Consider the following 19,822-nt stretch of genomic DNA (forward strand, 5'->3'; position numbering starts at 1 on the left):
TAACTGCTTCCATCATCTGTCAATTGGCTCGTCACAAGAGTCCATCACGACAGAAACCCAATATTTTTACTGTTGCCTTTGTTATATTTGTGTTTTTTTTTATTTGTGCTGATAAATAAATAAAGGGAGACTAGTATAGATCTATTTCAAGCTATTTAGCTCTCATCAGCTAGCCATACCCTTACTGGGATTTGAACCTGGGCTATATATATATATATACACATATACATACATACATACATACATACATACATATACACATGCATACATACATACATACATACATACATACATACATATGTAGGTCTTTGGTTGTTCGGGTTTTCTCCCGCGTAAAATTGGAGGTGTCTTGGCGACATTTCGACAAAGTCTCATTCGTCATCTTCAGGTTTCATGCTTCCAGGAATTCCATATTGCTCCTTTTGCTCCTCATTTTCTCCAACCACATGTGAATTTTAGTCCAGTATCTTTTGGCTTCAATACAAGTCCACCACATGTGGTAGTATGAGCCCGGTGTCTGATGACATTTCCAGAACTTTCTGATTTATTCTTGGAAAGACCCCAAAATCTCTCCAGGTTCCAGCATGCAAGAAGGGCCTGAAGGGCTCCTCCTGAGAGTCCGGCCTAATTCAGAAGGAGGCCGATCCCATCTTCTCTCCTCTCTCCTCATGCTGGGCGTCTCCCCTGCAAAGAGAGGAGAAAGTATCCAAGGGTTAGTTGGATCAAGACAGTCAGAGCCTGAGAGGTGCCAGAGGATCAGAGTTTGGTGGCAGGAAGATACCTCCCCCGAGCCCTCTCCCCCAAATTCCTTACCTTCCAGTGTTTGAGGTGAATAGGAGAGGGAAGAGGGATTCCAAAGCATCTTTACCCTCACTTGGTCCTTGGCCCCAAAGGCCCCCCCCCCCTCTCACCCATACGGCCCCCACTGAGACCACTCACCTGCAAGGAGGCTGCTAAACAGTCCGGTTGCTCCCTGGATTGGAGAGAAAGACACAGAACGAATCAATGTTTGGATCCAACAATTATAATCCAACAGGGAGAGTTTCCCTTCTCCTCTGCAGAATCAACCAGTGCAAGGAAAGGGGATTTTGTGACACCCAGCCGGCTTTCATGCCTAAGTAGAACTCAGAGTCTCTCCTGGTGCCCTCAGCAGTAAGCCAAAGTGGATACAGTTATTATTATTCCACTAGAACCAGACTCAGAGGGACCCCAGGGAGGATGAATTGGGGGGGGCTTTTAAAAGTGGGGGGCTCTCCCTCTTTTCATCCCTTCATCCCCCCAATGTCTTGCAAAAGGAGAGAATGGCTCATACAGCAGCTGCTCCCTCCAACTTACCCTGGTCTGAACTGCTGGATCCTTTGTCACTTGCTGGAAAAGAAAGAAAAAGGGGATGAGAGAGGATGTCTGTCTGTCTGTCTGTCTCTCTCTCTCCCTCCTTATAGGAAGCTCAGCTCTTTCTGACTCAAGCTGCCTCCCTCCCTTTCTCTCCCACACACAATAAAAATGCACAAATAACATGGAGGAGAGTTTGGATCAAACTGCTTTGGTTAAAAGGCATTGGAAAGAATTATTAAAATTTATTATTTCTATCATAAAAAGCCAGAAGGCAGAGCTGGCCTAAAAAGATACAGATGGATTCAAAGTTTATTTTTGTAACCAGTTGTGAGCCTTTGGGACAGGAGACCAAGAGGAGATCCAGCCGGCATTCCCCCAAAGCTCCTTTTCCCTCAAAATGCCCCCTTTTCATCCCTAATTTTATGGAGCTTCTGACTCTCATTTGGCCAAGCCTTTCCTCTCGGCCTACTTGGGGAACAGAGCATGTCCTCAGTCAGAGGGACCTTCCACCACCTGTGTCTTCTCATCTTCTTAAAAGTTCCTTCTCCCAGATGTTTCTCCTAGAGCAGTGGTCCCCAACCCCCGGTTCCGTGGACCGGTGCCGGGCTGTGGAGTACCTGGCACCTGGGCCGCGCAGCGGCCGGGGGCCATGATCGCTCTTTTAAATCCGCTCCTCTTAAAAGCATTTCTCTCCCCCCCCCCTTTGGTCCCACCCTCGGCTCTCTCTCCCTCCCTCCCTCGCCGTCTCCTCCCTTCTCTCTCCCCCCCCTCCCGCACCGATCCATCGCCAGGGAAAGAGAGAGTGAGAGAGTGAGAGAGGAGAGAGAGAGGGAGAGAGGGAGGGAGTCAAGAAACTGTTCCGGCCGCCGCTGAAATGACTCAGTAACTTTTGCGCTTGGATCTGCTTTTTCAAACCTCCCCCCAATCATCATCGCCTTCCTCCCGCCCTGCCGCACTTGGTCTGGCTCTTTTCTTTTTTTGCTCTCTCCTCGGCTTTTCCTGCTTTCTCCCTGCAATTTTGTCACCCAGATGCATGCTGTGGTTCGCGAGTGCGGCTCGGTTTTATGTGTCTGTTTCTCTCCCTTTCTCTCCACACCCCCCCCACCTCCATTTAATTATTTTTTTTTAAAGAAAGAAAACCGTAGTTCTGCCAATTGCAAAAAAAAAGTGTGTGTGCGTGCATATCTGCCGGCGGGTGTGTGTTTGTGTGGTGTGTGTGTGTGTGTGTGTATGCGCGCGCGGAGAGAGACTGGTTGGAAAGGAAGGACAGGACTGGCGGTGTGTGTTTCTGCAGCCCCTCCGGTGGAGGCTGCACTAGCCGTCAGATCTGGTGTTTTTTTTTCCCCTCTCCTTTTTCCGGCAGGTCGTTTTAATCCTTGCTAATTACTTTCTGTTCTTCGCTTGCCAGCTTCCTTCCCACCCTCCTTCCTCCTCCTCCCCCCCCCGGCCAGGTGCGCCTCCCCGCTTTTACTCCCAAACAGTTATATATTTATATATATATTTATTTTCTCTCTCTCCACAGCATTCGCGCGCGCTCTCTGTTCTTTGCCCGCCGAATGTGGTGGGGAGGGGGAGGGCGGGCAGAAAGGTTGGTCCGGGTTGAGGGTTCAGGATGGTCTTTGAGGAACATAAGTCTGTCCGGGTGGGGGGGGCATATTAAAGCACTTTATATTTATGTAATTGTATTTTATTTTGTAAGGCATGTTTAAATACAATAAAATAAAAGTTGTTTAATCAAAACAATCTGATATATAAACAATCAATGTGTTGTCGCGAACAACACCCCCCCACCCCTGCGCGCGCTCAGCGGGCCACAGTAAAATTATCAAAGGCTGACTGGTCCGCGGCGATAAAAAGGTTGGGGACCACTGCCCTAGAGGACTCCACTTCTACTAATAGCCTGGCTGTAATGAAAAGGGGGCCCAACTTCCCCAGCCTGGTTCTTAGCATGAAGAGGAACACATACATACACACGTCCCTCTCAAATAATGGAGCCTCTGGTCCCTGCTCTAAGTTGGAGATTGCGTGTAAGGAAGACAAATCACTCACTTGGTGCTGCTCTGTAGTCATCTTGACATTTTTCTGCAAGAATAAAAATCAGTGAAAGCTCAAAAGAATCCACCAGAGATCATCCAAACTCTCCCTCTGTAGGAGGAAGAACTCCAGATGCTTCACTGTCACTTAGTCCCATCAACCAAGACAGAAAGATCTTCAAAATACAAATGTATCTCCTGATTTGCCCCAAGAGAAACCTGCTGCCTCCGAGATGGATGGAGGGGAATTGGGGGAAGCAGAAGGAGCAGCTGGGAACAGAGGGAGGTTTCCATGGAAATCCTTCTCTGCTGCTCTTTGACCAAAGCCTTTGAAAGGGACAAAGGAACTGGGATGCCTCTTCCCAACTCAGAAGAAGACAGGACTGCCCGAATCTCAGACTCAGCTGAATAGAGATTGGAGTCCCAGCAAGAGGCAGAGATCTCAGATGCTCCCCAAGAGGGCTGGGAAAACAGGACAGAAGGAAGCCCAGAAGAAGCTCCCCAAAGGGAGAGACTTGGGAGGAATCTCCCCATCTTTCTTTTTTAGGATTTTAGGATTTTATTAATATTTGTAGGCCGCCCTTTTCCCTGAGGGGACTCAGGGCGGCTCACATAAAATCGGGGAGGGGGAATACAGACGTTAAGATAGAGACATATAATAAAATAGTCAACAACATACATTCATCATTCGGGAGGGGTAACTATCCTTGTCCCCAGCCTGACGGGCGAGCCAGTTCTTAAGGGCTATGCGGAAGGCCTGGACGGTGGAGAGGGTGCGAATCTCTACGGGGAGCTCGTTCCAAAGGGTCGGGCTACTACTGAGAAGGCCCTCCTCCTTGTAGTTGCCAGCCGACACTGGCTGGCCGATGGGATGCGGAGGAGCCTAATCTATATGATCTTATTGGTCGCAGGGATGTAATTGGCAGAAGGCGGTCTCTCAAGTATCCAGATCCACTGCCATGTAGGGCTTTATGGGTGACTAATAGCACCTTGAAGCGCATCCGGAGATCAACAGGTAGCCAGCGCAGCTCGCGGAGGATAGGTGTTATGCGGGTGAACCGAGGTGCACCCACAATCACTCGCGCGGCCGCGTTCTGTACTAGCTGAAGTCGCCGGATGCTCTTCAAGGGCAGCCCCATGTAGAGCACATTGCAGTATTCCAGCCTAGAGGTCACAAGGGCCCGGGTGACTGTTGTGAGAGCCTCCCGATTCAGGTAGGGTCGCAACTGGCGCACCAGGCGAACCTGGCGAATGCCCCCCTGGTCACAGCCATTAAATGGTGGTCAAACGATAGCTGTGGATCCAGGAGGACTCCTAAGTTGCGAACCCTCTCTGAGGGGTATAGAATTTGACCCCCCAGCCTGAGTGATGGAATATTGGTCGAATCTTTGGGAGGGAAACACAACAGCCACTCGGTCTTTTCTGGGTTGAGTACAAGCTTGTTAACCCTCATCCAGTCCATAACAGCTTCAAGGCCCCGGTTCATCACGTCTGCCGCTTCATTGAGTTGGCACGGGCGGACAGATACAATTGAGTATCGTCCGCATATTGATGGTATCTAATCCCGTGCCTGCGAATGATCTCTCCCAGCGGTTTCATGTAGATGTTGAATAGTAGGGGTGATAAGACCGAGCCCTGAGGCACCCCATAAGTTAGGGGCCTAGGGGACGATCTCTGCCCCCCCACTAACACCGACTGCGACCTGTCCGAGAGGTAGGAGGAGAACCACCGCAACACGGTGCCTCCCACTCCCACCTCCCGCAGTCGTCGCAGAAGGATACCATGGTCGATGGTATCGAAAGCCGCTGAGAGGTCAAGGAGGACCAGGATGGAGGAGTGTCCTCCATCTCTGGCTCTCCAGAGATCATCGATCAATGCGACCAAAGCGGTTTCTGTGCTGTAACCGGGTCTGAAGCCTGACTGGAAGGGGTCTAGATAGTTTGCTTCCTCCAAGGACCGCTGGAGCTGGAAGGCCACCACCTTCTCGACAACCTTCCCCAGGAAGGGGAGGTTGGAAACTGGACGATAGTTATTAAGGATAGCTGGATCCAAAGATGGCTTCTTCAGGAGGGGTCTCACCACCGCCGCTTTCAGTGCGGCGGGGAAGTTCCCCTCCCGAAGCGAGGCGGTCACAACCGCCTGGATCCAGCCTCGTGTCACCTCACTGCAGTTAGTAACCAGCCATGAGGGACACGGATCCAGTACACAGGTGGAGGTACTTACAGCCCTCATGGCCTTGTCCACATCCCCGGGGGTAACGTCCTGAAACTCAACCCAGAGCTGTTCTAGTTGGTCCTCCTGTGCCTCGGCTGGAACTGCGGGGGTGGAGTCCAAGTCCGACCGAAACCGTCCTCCGTCCCCCCCTCCCCAAAAAAGATACTTACTGAAGAATACCCAGATCCCAGCAATCGTACACACCAGGACAAGAGCAACGCAGCCAATGATGAGCTCCAGGTTGGATTTTGAATTGGTTGGTTCTGAATTGGGACAAAGAGCAGATCATTGAAGGAGAACCCCAAACAATCTTCCCAACCAGGGAAGAGACCTAAAGAAGTGAAAGCTGGAAATACCCCAAATTAAAAACTCCATGGGCTCATTTTTGGGTCCTTCTCAAGGTAACATGAAGGCGCCTTGCTATCCATTGTTAGAGGACGTGTCCTCAGGATGCTGCCTTCTTCTCACACCAGCCCAGCATGAAGGCAACTGAATTCATCTTTGGCTTTTCCACTCAAAAACAGCCCTTTGCCACCTTCTGATTCATAGCAGCTTCCAAAGCAAAAACTTCTCCAACACAATAAAACAAACATTTGTTAAACAAAAACATTTTTTGTTCTTTTTATAGGCTGCCCCAATAAGCCATGACTCTGAGTGGAATTGGCAGCTCTGTATGCTTTTTACTTCAGTTTCCTTGTTTGTATTTTATTATTTGAAGTAAAATAAGGAATTTCATCAGGATCAGCCAAGTATTGGGATGGGATTCTGTCCTTTCCATCACCCGAAGTCAATTCTACGGTCTGGTCCCTGCAGCTTCACCTGCCTCAAACACCGGAAGGACCAATGGATGAAAGCTCAGCTATGCTCACATCTGGACACAGCTGGGGTCAGATTTCTGTCCCACCACCCTCCAGCCTGCCAGAGAGCCCAGCCTTCCCCTCCCTGCAGCCTCTCACCCTTCAGCTCCAAGTCCAGAGGCTCCTGCAGGCCGTCGTGCTCCACGTGGCACCGATAGCGGCTCCTCTCTTTGGGGTTGATCCGGATGCTGATCCAGTAGTGGTAGGTCCCATCCGCGTTGGGGGCCACAGACCCATGGAAGGTCTCTTCCAGCCATACCTCCCCATCCCTCCTCCAGGAGGCATCGATCTCCCTGGGGTAGAAGCCATCCACGCGACAGATGTGCGTCTCCATCCCATCCTCCACCTCCATCCGGCCGCTCACCGTCACCTTTGGGGTCTCTGCAGAAACGGCACCCCCAGAATTAACTCTGAGCCCCTCCAGAGCCTGGAAGGTGGGTGGGAAACGGAGGGGCAGGAAAATCTCCCACCACTTAGTTTTAACCCAAAGATTCACATTCCACACTTGCAGCGTCTCCAAGAGTTTTAGGAAATTATCCAGATCTGGAAAAGGCTCAACCAGAAGGACTCCTGATTTTGAGTCCTTCCCAGGGACTCAGCCTGAAAAACCTCCAGAAGCCAATTGAGTCTCCAAGGAAATTCCTCTCCGGCTGCTTTGAACTCTGAGTGATCTTCGGCTGCTCCCTTCAGGGGAGGGAAAGTGGAGATGATCTTTTAGGTTCCCTTTCAAGACAACAACAGCACAGAAGATTCTCCCTACTTTTTGCCTCCTCTTCTGCTCCCCTGAATCTGAGGCTGCTCCAGGCCTCTTTCCAAGGGACACAACCCCAATTTTAAGAGGAAGAGAGATCAAAGGGAATCTCACAGGGATCAATTGGGAAAAGAGATTTTGCCTCTGAAAAGGGGGGGGGCAGAGAGAGGTTGATGCCAATGGAAGAGAGAGAGGGTCCTCCCCAGACAGGAAAGGGCTGTGGGCAATCATCAGTGGGGGGGGGGGATTCCCCCATTGATCCTATTCCATCCAGCTTGTCCTGGAGGGATGAAGGACCCCAGGAGGGAGGGGTAGACCTAGGGGTGAGGGGGGTCTACATGCAAGAGGGGCTGGAAGAGGAGGAGGGGGATTCCCACCAGAGTAAACAGGTAAAGACCAGGGACTCAAAGGGGCTGAATGTGTACAAGTGATCCAGCCATAAAGGAGGAAAGTCCAACCTGGATCCAGATGCTCACCTGTCCTCAGCAGCGTCTCCTTCCCATAGGACAGGTACTTCTCCAGCCACTCAATGCAGATTTCCTCCAGGTAGGACTTCCAGTACTGATTTTGTGGTGAAAGAGCATCCCATTTCCTCTTGGTGATCTGGGCCTGGGGGTCGGGAGCCACCCAGGTGAGGGTCTCCTTGTCAAAGGTGATGAAGGTCCTCCCTTCGTAGCCAAACTGCACAAACCCTCTTTTGCTCTTGTCTTGCTGGAGTTCACAGCCATACATCAGCTGCCATGTGTGAAGGCCTGAAAGACAGACAGGGGGATGGTTTGGGGAGTCCTGAAGATAGACAGAGACCCCCCTCCCTGCAGGGACCTTGACACAGGCACTGACACCCCCCCTCAATTTCCTCCCAAGCATTCAAGGGAAAGAAGTTCCCATCAGTAATTGCCCTTTTGCCTTCCCTCAACCACCATCCCTGCATTTCCCCCCCAGGATGGAGCCCCTGAATCTCCCCAGGAAAAGGGAATCTGGAAAAGCCAGCAGAGGATCCCGAGGGAGATGGAGAAAACAAGGAGTCGCAAAGAAACGGAAGGATGGAGACCCTTCCATCTTTCCTTCTGCCATTCCTCCGCAGGGGAGACTCTTGGGGGGGGGGGAGGGATCCCAGAGAGGGAACAGTTGCCTGAACCTGCAGCTGCAAAGAGGGAATGAGAATCTTGTGCCTCAAAGAGGATCTGCTTGATCTGGAAAATGCTTGCAGGGATCCCTATGACCATAAATCATGCTCTGTGTTCACAAATAGCACCAAGTCACAAGGGCTGGTTCCCACTTTGGGCTAACCAAAAACAAACCATGGTTTAACGTAATTTGGGAATGAAGCCTCGAAGGGCCCCAAAGGAATATTTCCCTCAGCAACAGCAGCAAGTGGCCCAGTCTGATCTGGAGACCCAAAGGGTTATTGACCTTTGAAATAAAGCTTGAAGCTTACAGGCTCTGGAAGGCCCTGGAGAAGATATTTCAACTTCAAGTGAACAGATTCTTGGATTGAAAAGAAAACCAAAAGGAAATCCTGAATTGTTTCTACTCCTTATTCCTTATTCTACTCCTGTGTGGGCTTGAGAGGGAGGAAGGACGCCAGGAACCCTCGAATCTAAGGGAAAACCACCTGGAAGTAGAGTTGAACTAAACTGACCAGTCCTCTCCTTTCCTCTCCACACCCAGGAATGACAGGTGAGGAGATCCTTTCTCTGCATCTTCTGCTCAGCCAGAGAACTTCCCTTTGGAGGAAGAGGAAGATCCTTGGGAGATCCAGTATGATCCTTCCCTCGAGAGGAGATTCCCTGATCTCCCCAAGGGAAAAATAGTTCAGGATTTCTGTCCAAGAAAAATCTCCTGCCATTCACAGGAAAGCACTAAATATTTGGCTGCAGTTTTCAACTTCTGAGAACAAATTCTGTCATTTCAGAAGCATCAAAAGCTAAGACAGAAACTGTCTTCTTTCCCTTAAAAATGAAATGTGTTCTTATCTCAGGTTTGGCACAGAATTGAATATTTGTGCAGCAAAAAGAAAGCACAGGGATCACATTGAACACTATTAATGCATCTCTACAGGTCTACGCATGAAACAATTCTGGCCCATCTCTGAGCCTGGATGTTCAGGGGGTCTGAAAAATAGTTCAAGGGATCCTCCAGGGTCAAAAGCTTAAGAAAGGAGGCTTTAGAGAGGGTAAAATATAATTATGTTTATAACTGCTGTGAAGTTATAAACTTTCCTCTCTCTCTTTTCCTTATGTTACTTTCTATTAGTTTTTATCTTTTTGTTGAAAAGCTTTAGTAAAAATCACATAGAAAATTTAAAAAGCTGTCAGGGATCATTAAAATACAATTGAAAACACAGGAGAGGCAAATGTCACCCAGCCTCTACATGAATCAAGGCAGAGCAACCACATCTGGAGAATTGGGAGCAGTTGTGGCCCAAAGGCCTCCGAAAGGAGAGGAGGGAGCCGGGGAAGGTCCAGAGGAGGCGACCCAGGCGATGGGAGGGGGGAAGCAGCCTCCCTTGGAGGGAAGGTTGGGACCTTGGGGGTCTTTAGGCTGGAAAGGAGGCTCCCCTCCCCTCCGGCCGCTCTCCTTCCTCCTTCCTCCACCAGGGGGAGCCCTCTGGGCCCAGCTCTAATTCCCTGGGAGGCCAGCAGGGGGCCTGGAGGGATCTGGGTGGATCCTGGGGGATCAGGGACAGGACTGGCAGAGCTCTGGGGTCTGCCTGGAGGGGGGAGGAGGGGGGAGGAGAGGGGTGGCTGCACCTCCTTGGGAGGGAAGGAGGGGAAATGGGGGATGTTTGTGGAGAAGGTTTTCCTCAGCCAAAAGGACCTTTAGCTACACACACATTTCCTTCCATCCCTTTTCCTAAATGAGCTTCCTTGGAGGCGAATCTTCTCCCCCCAAAGGTGGCAGAAGAAGGGGGGCTATGCTGAAGAAAGAGCCTCCCCCCATCCAGGGCAGCCCCTCCAAGAGGGCAGGGCAGGAGTTCAGCCTGAGGGACCAAGGGAGGGAAGCCAGGAAGGCTCTGAGGGATTCAGGAAGGGCCCCAAATGGAGGCTTCTTCCTCTCCTGTCTTTCCCCCTCAAGACCATTGGGAGGATCCTGGACCTCTGATCCCCCCCTCCAAGAGCCCCCACCCCATTTGGGCCTCCCGGCCTCTCCTTCCAACTGGAGGATGAGGAGAAGCCCCTGGTGTTTGGGCCCCCCTCATTGTCCCCAAAAAGGGGAAAAGGAAAGGAAAGTCTCCCCAGGTGGGTCTGCACCAGATCTCTCATTTCTCTGGGGTGGAAACAGAGAGAAGAAAGAGCAGCTACTTCCCCCAGGATCTCCTTAGGATCCACCTTCCTCCTTTTTGGGGGGGAGAGGCCTGTGATTCCCTTCCTCCCCCACAGCAGGAGATCCACCCAGGACCCTCCAACTGTCATGGGGGGAGGGGAGATTTCGGTCTCTTTTGACCTCAGTTTATATCAACATCCGGAAAGAGAGAAGGAGGAATTTAAACACGTTTCCATTAACTGCAATTGGCAGAAATCGTCAGCAATGGAGACAAGGACAATCTTATATTGATTAAAGAAAATAAACATATAAAAAAGGCTTTTCAAAAGGTGTGGAAGGAGCCTTTCCCTTTGAAGGGACCCCCCCTTTCTTCCCCCTCTGGTTCCTGGGGAGGGGATTATGGGGCCGGAGGAGCCACCCGACCCATCACTCACCTTCGCTCTGATTGTAGCGTCTCCTCAGCTTCTCCAGGTTTCCTCTGATCATCTCCTCAGAGTCACGTGATATCTGTGTCTCTCTGTCCCAGTACTGGGGATCCTCCTTCCCTACCTTCTCCATCCAGGAGACTCGAGGCTGCTTCCTCCGGCTGTGGCTGTCGTAGTGAACGAAGAGCTGATCATCCACGTACCCAACAGCGACAAAGTGGGGCTGCTGTCCCTGACTGGGGTCCCAGATGGTGGTGTAGAAATACTTCAGGGAGTGGGAGGAGGTGCCTGGAAGGGAGCCAGAAGATATGAGTTAGGGGGCTTCAGTCAAGGACCCGGATCCCATGGAGGCTCCCATCTGAGGCTCTGCGGAGGAAGAAGGAAGAAGAGAGCTGGAGGGGGAGGAGGAAGGGGGGAAAGGAAGGGGGAGATGGGGGGAGAGGAGGCAGAAGGTGAAATGAGGGAGCGACTGAGAGGGAAAGAAGCTTCTGGGGGGCCTGAAGGGTTGGAGGGCAGGGAAGGTGGGGGGTGAGAGAGAAGGGGAAGGTCGGGTTACGCAAACTTCACCTGCCCCAATTGTGTCCTCCCCACTTCCAGCAAAGCCTCCCTCAAACCCCCTTCTGGATTGCTCAGTCTCTGCCCCAAGGAGGCTGCAGTGGCCCCACAGGTAAAAGGTTCAAGGTTCATTTTATTTATATGCCGCCCTATTCCCAGCGGGACTCAGGGCGGCGCACAAACCCAAGGAGGGGAAGGGAAACACAAAAACTACAACAAAAAGTACAGGGCATTTAAAACAACCAACAGCCACACGATTCGAGAGGGGAAGGGAACTCATCGACCCCAGGCCTGCCGACACAGCCAGGTTTTAACGGCTTTTCGGAAGCCCTGGAGAGAGGTGAAGGTCCGAATCTCTGCGGGGAGCTCGTTCCAAAGGGCCGGAGCCACCACAGAGAAGGCCCTCCCCCGGATAGTGGCCAGATGAAATTGGCTAGTAGACGGAACCCGGAGGAGGCCTAATCTGTGTGATCTAATGGGTCTTTGGGAGGTAATTGGCAGCAGGCGGTCTCTCAAATACACAAGTCCAATACCATGAAGGGCTTTATAAGTGACGGCTAGCACCTTGAAGCGTATCCGGAGACCAATCGGTAACCAGTGCAGCTCGCGGAGGATAGGTGTAACGTGGGTGTACCGAGGTGCACCCACAATCGCTCGCGCAGCTGCATTCTGGATGAGCTGAAGAGGGGATTCCACCCCCAGAAGCTCAAAAGCAGCAGGAAACCCCACCTGGTCACCCCAACTTTCCATTTATATCACTGGGGGCCAAAGTGGCTGCTTAAAAGCTGCAGATGTTATAAAATGGGAGAGGGGGAATTTGGGTGAGACCAGAGGCCACTGTGAACCCTCACCCTAACCTCAATATGGGGAGGCAAAGAGGGCAGAGAAGGGAGCAGCAATGAAGTCACGTAGCCTCCCAAATCTTCCTCCTGTCCCTCTCCCACCGCCCTGAAAAATCCCCCCTCCCCTCCCAGAGTTCAGCCATCTGAGCAGGAATCGGCCTTGAACCCAGGACTCTGAGGGGCTCCCCCTCCTTCCACAGGGAATCTCACTGAGATCTACTGAGGCTTGACTTTCGGAGACCAAACCTCCACTGTAGGGAGGAGGAACCGACCAGGTGGTTCCGCCCCAGGCGACTTATGGACCCCGTGAGGTTCCAGATGGAGCTTGGGGTTATTCCTGATACTCTCGCCCACAGTCCGGTGGAGACCCTGGTTGCTGCCTGGAACTCGGCAGCATCGGAGTCTCTTGACCGGATTGCGCCACTACGGCCGCTCCGAGGCAGTGGATCCAGGAGGCCTCCTTGGTTTACCGAGGAACTCCGGGAGAGGAAGCGCCGGAAGAGACGCCTAGAGCACCTATGGAGGTCCAACAAATCCGAATCGAGCCGAGCACTTCTAACATCGTGCATCAAGGAATACATCAGGGCAATTAGGAGCTTATATTGCCACCTTGATCGCCTCCGCTGAGTCGCGCCCAGCCGCCCTGTTTAGGATAACCCGTTCCCTCCTAAATAGGAGGGTTACGGAGGACCCCCTGCAGGGTAGGGCTGAGGACTACGTCCAGTTCTTAGCGAACAAAGTTGCTCGGTTTCGGTCGGAGTTGGACTCCGATTCTGCAGATCCAGCCGAGGCACAAGGGGATAATCTGGTAGACCACCCCTGGGTTGAGTTTCAGGATGTTGCCCCTGGGGACGTGGACAAGGCCATGAGAGCTGTGAGTGCCTCCACATGTGTACTGGACCCGTGCCCCTCCTGGCTGGTTGCTAACAGCAGGGAGGTGACACAGGGCTGGATCCAGGCGGTTGTTACTGCCTCCCTTCGGGAGGGGGTCTTTCCCCCCACACTTAAAGCGGCGGTGGTGAGACCCCTCCTGAAGAAACCATCTTTGGATCCAGCCGTTCTTAACAATTATCGTCCAGTCTCCAACCTCCCCTTTGTGGGGAAGGTTGTTGAGAAGGTGGTGGCCTTTCAGCTCCAGCGGTCCTTGGAGGAAGCTAGCTATCTTGACCCATTCCAGTCTGGCTTCAGGCCTGGCTTCAGGCCTGGCTACAGCACAGAAACCGCTTTGGTCGCATTGACCGATGACCTCTGGAGAGCCAGGGACGGAGGCTATGCCTCCATCCTGGTTCTCCTTGACCTCTCAGCGGCTTTCGATACCATCGACCATGGTATCCTTCTGCGACGACTGCGGGAGGTGGGGGTGGGAGGCACTGTTTTGCGGTGGTTCTCCTCTTACCTCTCGGACAGGTCGCAGTCGGTGTTAGTTGGAGGGCAGAGATCGACCCCTAGGCCGCTAACATATGGGGTGCTGCAGGGTTCGGTCCTGTCCCCCCTACTTTTCAACATCTACATGAAACCGCTGGGCAAGATCATTCGGCAGCACGGGATAAAATACCACCAGTATGCGGACGATACCCAGTTGTATCTGTCCGCCCCGTGCCAACTCAATGAAGTGGTGGAAGTGATGAACCAGGGACTTGAAGCTGTTAGTGACTGGATGAGGGCTAACAAACTCGTGCTCAACCCAGATAAGACCGAGTGGCTGTTGTGTTTCCCTCCCACCAATTTGGCTAGTATTCCATCTCTCAGGCTGGGGGGTCAAACACTACGCCCCTCAGACAGGGTCCGCAACTTGGGAGTCCTCCTGGACCCACAGCTGACTTTCGAACATCACTTGTCAGCTGTGACCAGGGGGGCATTTGCCCAGGTTCGCCTGGTCCACCAGTTGCGCCCCTACCTGAACCGGGAGGCTCTCACAACAGTCACTCGTGCCCTTGTGACCTCTAGACTGGAATACTGCAATGTGCTCTACATGGGGCTGCCCTTGAAGAGTATTCGGCGACTTCAGCTAGTCCAGAATGCGGCCGCGCGAGCGATTGTGGGTGCACCTCGTTTCACCCACATAACACATATCCTCCGCGAGCTGCACTGCCTACCTGTCGATCTCCGGGTGCGCTTCAAGGTGCTACTTGCCACCCATAAAGCCCTCCATGGTAGTGGATCTGGATACTTGAGAGACCGCCTACTGCCAATTACCTCCACACGACCTATTAGATCTCACCGGTTAGGCCTCCTCCGAGTTCCATCTGCCGGTCAATGTCGACTGGCAACTACGCGGAGGAGAGCCTTCTCGGTGGCAGCTCCGACCCTGTGGAACGATCTCCCCGTGGAAATTCATACCCTCACCACCCTCCAGACCTTCCGCACAGCCCTCAGAACCTGGCTATCCCGTCAGGCCTGGGGTTAAGACTGTAACCCGCCCGAATGGTATGAATGTTGTGTTTTTAATTATGTATTGTCTTATATGTTAAAAGTTTGTCTCCCCCCCCCTTCTTAAGTTGTAAGCCGCCCTGAGTCCCCCCAGGGAAAAGGGCGGCATATAAATAAACTTTAAATTCTAAAATTCTAAATTATCCCAAGATTTCTTCATCTCAGCAACCCAGTTAGGGCCCCGGAACTATCATTCCCGGAGGCTTTTCCTCTGAATCTCCCCCTTCACTTTTCCCAGAAGCTGCTCTGACCCTCGTCCTCCTCTGGGGCTCATCCTGCACTTTGTCAGCCCAAAGAAAGGCAGAAATGCCCCTCAGCCTCCTCGGGAGGGGATTGGGATCCTGCTCTCCAATCCTTCACAGGATCAGAGACTCTCAACGTAAATCAGAGTTTCTCAGCCATTTGGACTTCAATACCCAGAATTCCCTTCATTCCCAGAAATCCATGGGCCTCTCCACCCTCCCCCCACCCTCCCTGTCCCCACTGAGGCTGCTTGAGTTCCTGCTGAGACCAACCACGGGGTGGGGGGGTGGGGGGGCTCAGCTGGGAAGAGACTCTAAGGCTGCCCAGTGAACAGAAAAACAACAACTTCTAACCAGGTTACAAGAATAAAAAGAAAATAAAAGGAATAAAATGCAGCTGGGAAATCCGTTAAACTGGAAAATCCCCAAGGCCCCTTTTTGGTCTCCATTCTGAAAGCTCTTCAGATGAGAAATTCTTTCACCAAAGATTTGAAAGATCATTTTCAGGATCGTTCATGGGACTTATTTGGGCAGAACCTGGGTCTCCATGGAAAAGGGCAGGACCTCCAAAGCCCAGAGAAATAAACACAGGGAGTCCTCGGCTTATGACCATCATTGAGCCCACATCTTTTGTTGCTACGTGAGACATTTGTTAAGTGAGTTTTGCTCCATTTTACAAATTTTCTTGCCACAGTTGTTAAATGAATCCTTGCAGTTGCTAATAGCCTGGTTGTTAAGTGAATCTTGCTTCTCCATTAACTTTGTTTGTCAGAACGTTGCAAAAGGGGGTCATGTGATATGGGGGAGACTGCAACCGTCATAAATACGAATCAGTTGCCAAGCATTCAAATCTCAGTCATGTGACAATGAGGATGCTAAAATGGTCATAAGTCTGAAAAAATTGTCATTCTGTCACTATTGTCAATGACATTCAACTTTGAACAGTCACTAAATGAACTGTTTTAAGTAGAGGACTGCCTGTAGTCCCACTGCCCATTCCCTCCAGTATGGCCTCCCAGTCCTTCCCAGTCCAAGGCAAAGGCCTGGGCCTCCCCCTTCCTGCTTCTCCCCACAATCCCGGAGGCTTCTCTGAGCTTTTGGGGAGAGGGAGCCCCAGATTCACTTCCTGCTCTGGGGAGATTTCAGGATCCAAAGGGATCAGAGCTTTTCTCCAACAGAAGGGGGGCAGATCGGACTCTCCGTGATCCAGAACCCTTGTTTCTTTCCCTTGTGGGGCTGAGCAGTGAGGAAGCCTGAAGTCTGCCTGAGAGGAGAAACGTCTGAATGGAACTCGGGTTGGACATCCTCACAGTCAAGAAACCCCTTCATGTCAGTTTGGGCCTGTCTGTCTCCAAGCAAGCCCTTCATTTCATGCTCCCCATCCAGAGGTTCTTCTCTTCTTCTGCCTCCAACCAGCCTTTTAATCCTTGAGATCCTGACAGATTTTCTTTCTGTCTTTTGAAAAGCTGCTCCATTCATAGGGTGGTTTCTCAGAGCAAACAGCCAGGAAACCCCCCAAGGCCCCCTCCTGATTCCTAAGGAATAATAAGGACATTTTGAATATTTTGGATTCTGCAAACTGACCCATGCTGAGAGCTCCTGAAATGGAAAAAGGAGGATTTGGGATGGAAACATCCCTGCCTGTCCTAGAGAAAAGCTCTGGGGATTTTGGGGTTTAGGACGGAGGAGAAAGTGAACATAATAAAGGCCGATCTTTAGAAACCTTATTCAAAGGAGCCTTTCTCTCTCTTCTCCTGCTGCATCCACAGGGCAGCCTTATCTCAAAGGTTCAGTGTTGGCGTTGGCCAAAACACCGAACCGATTCCAGAAACTATCCGGGTCCCCCCAGCACCAGAAGCCGCCAAGAGCCACCAAGCTCCCCTCAAAAGCTCGGGAGATCTCAGAAGGCGAAGCGGGGAGCGAAGGGAGCAGCAATGATGCCATTTGGTACACCTGGATCTTCCTCCTGCCCCCCACCCCGCTGGGAAATCCCCCCTCCCGTCCCAGAGCTCAGTCATCCGAACAGGATTTGGCTTTGAACCCAGGGCTCAGTGGGGCTCCCCCTCATACCTTGAGCCAAGGTGGCCCAGTGGTTAGAATGCAGCATTGCAGGCTAATTCCGCCCACAGAATTCGATCCTGACTGGCTCAAAATCGATTCAGGCTTCCGTCCTTCCAAGGTCAGTAAAATGAGGACCCAGATTGTTGGGGACAAGATGCTGACTCTGTCAACCGCTTAGAGAGGGCTGTAAAAGCACTGTGAAGCGGTATGCAGGTCGTCCTCTTTTTACAACAGTTCATTTAGTGACTAGTTGAAGTTACAAGGGCACTGGAAAAAGTAATTTATGACCATTTTTCACACTTACAATCATTGTAGCATTCCCCCATTGTCACATGATCAAAATTCAGACACTTGACAAATGGTTCATATTTATGACGGTTGCAGTCATGTGTGGCCATGTTTTGCAACCTTCTGATGAGCAAAACAATGGGGAAGCCAGATTCACTTACAAACCTTGTTACTAATTTAATGACTGCAGTGAAATGGTCATAAAATGGGTCAAAATTCACGTAATAAATGTCTCCATTAGCAACATAAATTCTGGGTCAATTGTGACTTCATCTCCCAAAATTCCCCTCATCCCAGAAGCCCATGGGGCCTCCCTTCCCTGGCCCCACCCCCTGCCCCCACTGAGGCTTCTTGGGGGTTCCTGCTGAGACCAATCATGTTGGGGGAGCTCAGCTGGGATCGTCTCCCTAAATTCAGTCTCTGTGAGGAGGGTCCTGTCACTTTTAAACCCTCTGGGGAATCCAAGATAAACAAACAAAATGATTTCAGTTTCTGACATGCAAATTCCTGATCGAGGAACATCAACGTTTTTTTAGAGGGGGGGGAGGGAAAACCAGGAAGGAGGAATCTTTAGGAAGATGATTTAAGAAGCGCTTCTCTCCAGACTCTCATCCTGCTGCATTCACAGGACAATCTGAGCCTGGATCGCTCCACTGTAGCAGCCTCTGCCAAGACACGGAACCGATTCCAGAAACCAGCCGGGTCCTCCCAGCACCAGAAGCCCCCAAGAGCCACGAATCCCAGCTAAAGGCAGGGAAGAGGACCCAGGCGGAGGGGTTGGGCGAAGGCAGCCAGGAAGTTTGTGAACTGACCTGATCACCTGCAAACGCCGCTTTCCCACAATCTCCGCTTTGGGAGAGGAAAGGACTGAGCTTGGGGCGCCCAGATAGACTTGACTGAGATCTGGAGGGGTCACCCTTGTCCTGTCCCCAGAGGGGCTCTCCTGGGGAAGTGGGGGCGGGGAGAGGCAGCAGAGTCCCATCCAGGCTTTGGGACCTAATCTCAAAAAGAAAAAGGGGCTGAAAAAAGCCCCAAAGGGACTCACCAATGCAGCTCTCATGGAGGGAGACCCCCAGCAGCACCAGGAGCCAGAGGGGCGCAGAGCTCACGGCCATCTTAGCCGCGATCCTCAACCAGCCTCCCCGCTCTCGAAGTTGCAGGCAAATGGAGACTCACTCCGGGCGATCAACAATGCAACAATCCAGAAGAAGCCGGCGATTGGCCAAGCTCAACCAATTGAAAAAAAAGTACCCTCCTGTTGTCGTTATTGTTGCTAGGCGGACATCCAGGTACAAAGGGTGAGAGAGGAGGGAAAGGAAAAGCGAAAGTTCCATCAGGAAATCCCCTTCCAGGCATTGCGCCTCTTGGGGGGGAGGGGTGGAACTGGGGGGAGGGGAAAAGCGGGAGCCTTTTCTGGGCCTGGGGGGAGGGGAGACGCCGCACAGCCCCTCGCAGTGGGGGATCAGGTGGAGATGCCAAAAAAGACAGCGAAGTCTTGGGCTGCATCAACAGAGGGAGAACATGAAGAGAAGCCGAGAAATGACCATTCCGGTTTATCCTGCAGAAGTGAGGCCACCCTTGGAGTGTTGGCTCCACTTCTGGTCTCCAGGATTCAAAACAGATGCTGAGACCCTGGAAAGAGAGCAGAGAGGAGCAACAAAGACGCTAAAGGAAGGTTGAAGGGTATGGAGGACCATGGAGAGAGCTCGATATGCCAGGCCGACAGAAGAGAAGAAATGCGGGGAGGGGGGGTTGTGTGTCTCAGGATAACTGACTTCCAGCACTTGAGGGTTTGTCCCGGAGAAGAAGGGATTCAGCTCTTCTCCAAAGCCCCAGGCAGCAGGACACAGAAGCAACTGGTGGAAGCTTGACAATGATCGGCTAGGAAGGTTTTGCTCTCTTCTATTAAGTACAACAAATGTAATTTTGTGCCCAAAAGGACAAATGTAATTGAGCAGATGTGAACACTAATCCTATGAAAGAATTCACGTAGTTTGCTTATAAATATAAACTTCCTGTGTGAATATCTTGTTGCAGAAGATGACAGGCTTTAGACTTCTCAGGATACAGGAAAAGTTTATTTGGCAGCCGGGTTCAGAAAGTTAGCCCATGGCTAGCATTGCAAATTCTGAACCACCTTCATTATCGAAGAACGTGTTCTTATACATTCTCAAAAGCATTGCAATATGGAAATACTTAACACATTTCTTATTGGTTGCCTTTAGGAGAAAGCCTTATAAGGAGATGTGGTCTTACTTGTCCTTTTCTCATAGGTACTGAGTAGATGTCTCGAAGGGAACGTTGGCTGACTCTTGTGGTCTTGTGAGACTATTGAACTCTGCGGTTAGGCACTTGCTTCCTGTTCTTTTGCAAGCTGCAGCTCTGCCTATGTGGCTTTTTAATATAGAAGTAAAGGGGCTCTCAGAGGCTGTCCAGCCTGACCCAGTAGGTTTCACACTTAATGTCCAAATCTCACTTTACATCCTACTTTAATCTGAGCCGTATTTTACACAACATGCTAG

General features: G+C 51.4%; 1 protein-coding gene across 1 annotated transcript; it reads right to left on the reverse strand.

Annotated features, from left to right (window-relative positions):
- Nucleotides 1-545: 545 nt before the first annotated feature.
- Nucleotides 546-18,505, reverse strand: LOC116503396 (H-2 class I histocompatibility antigen, Q9 alpha chain-like). The gene is made up of 9 exons (XM_032209797.1): nucleotides 18,346-18,505; nucleotides 10,892-11,170; nucleotides 7,667-7,942; nucleotides 6,539-6,820; nucleotides 5,753-5,845; nucleotides 3,385-3,417; nucleotides 1,336-1,368; nucleotides 940-973; nucleotides 546-684 (listed from the first exon to the last, which is right to left on the reverse strand). Exons 1-8 carry the CDS (start codon nucleotides 18,413-18,415, stop codon nucleotides 954-956), a joined length of 1,086 nt encoding a protein of 361 aa, XP_032065688.1. The 5' UTR covers nucleotides 18,416-18,505; the 3' UTR covers nucleotides 546-684; nucleotides 940-953.
- Nucleotides 18,506-19,822: the final 1,317 nt, after the last annotated feature.

Source organism: Thamnophis elegans, chromosome 2, assembly GCF_009769535.1.
Source record: "Thamnophis elegans isolate rThaEle1 chromosome 2, rThaEle1.pri, whole genome shotgun sequence".
Lineage (NCBI taxonomy): Eukaryota > Metazoa > Chordata > Lepidosauria > Squamata > Colubridae > Thamnophis > Thamnophis elegans.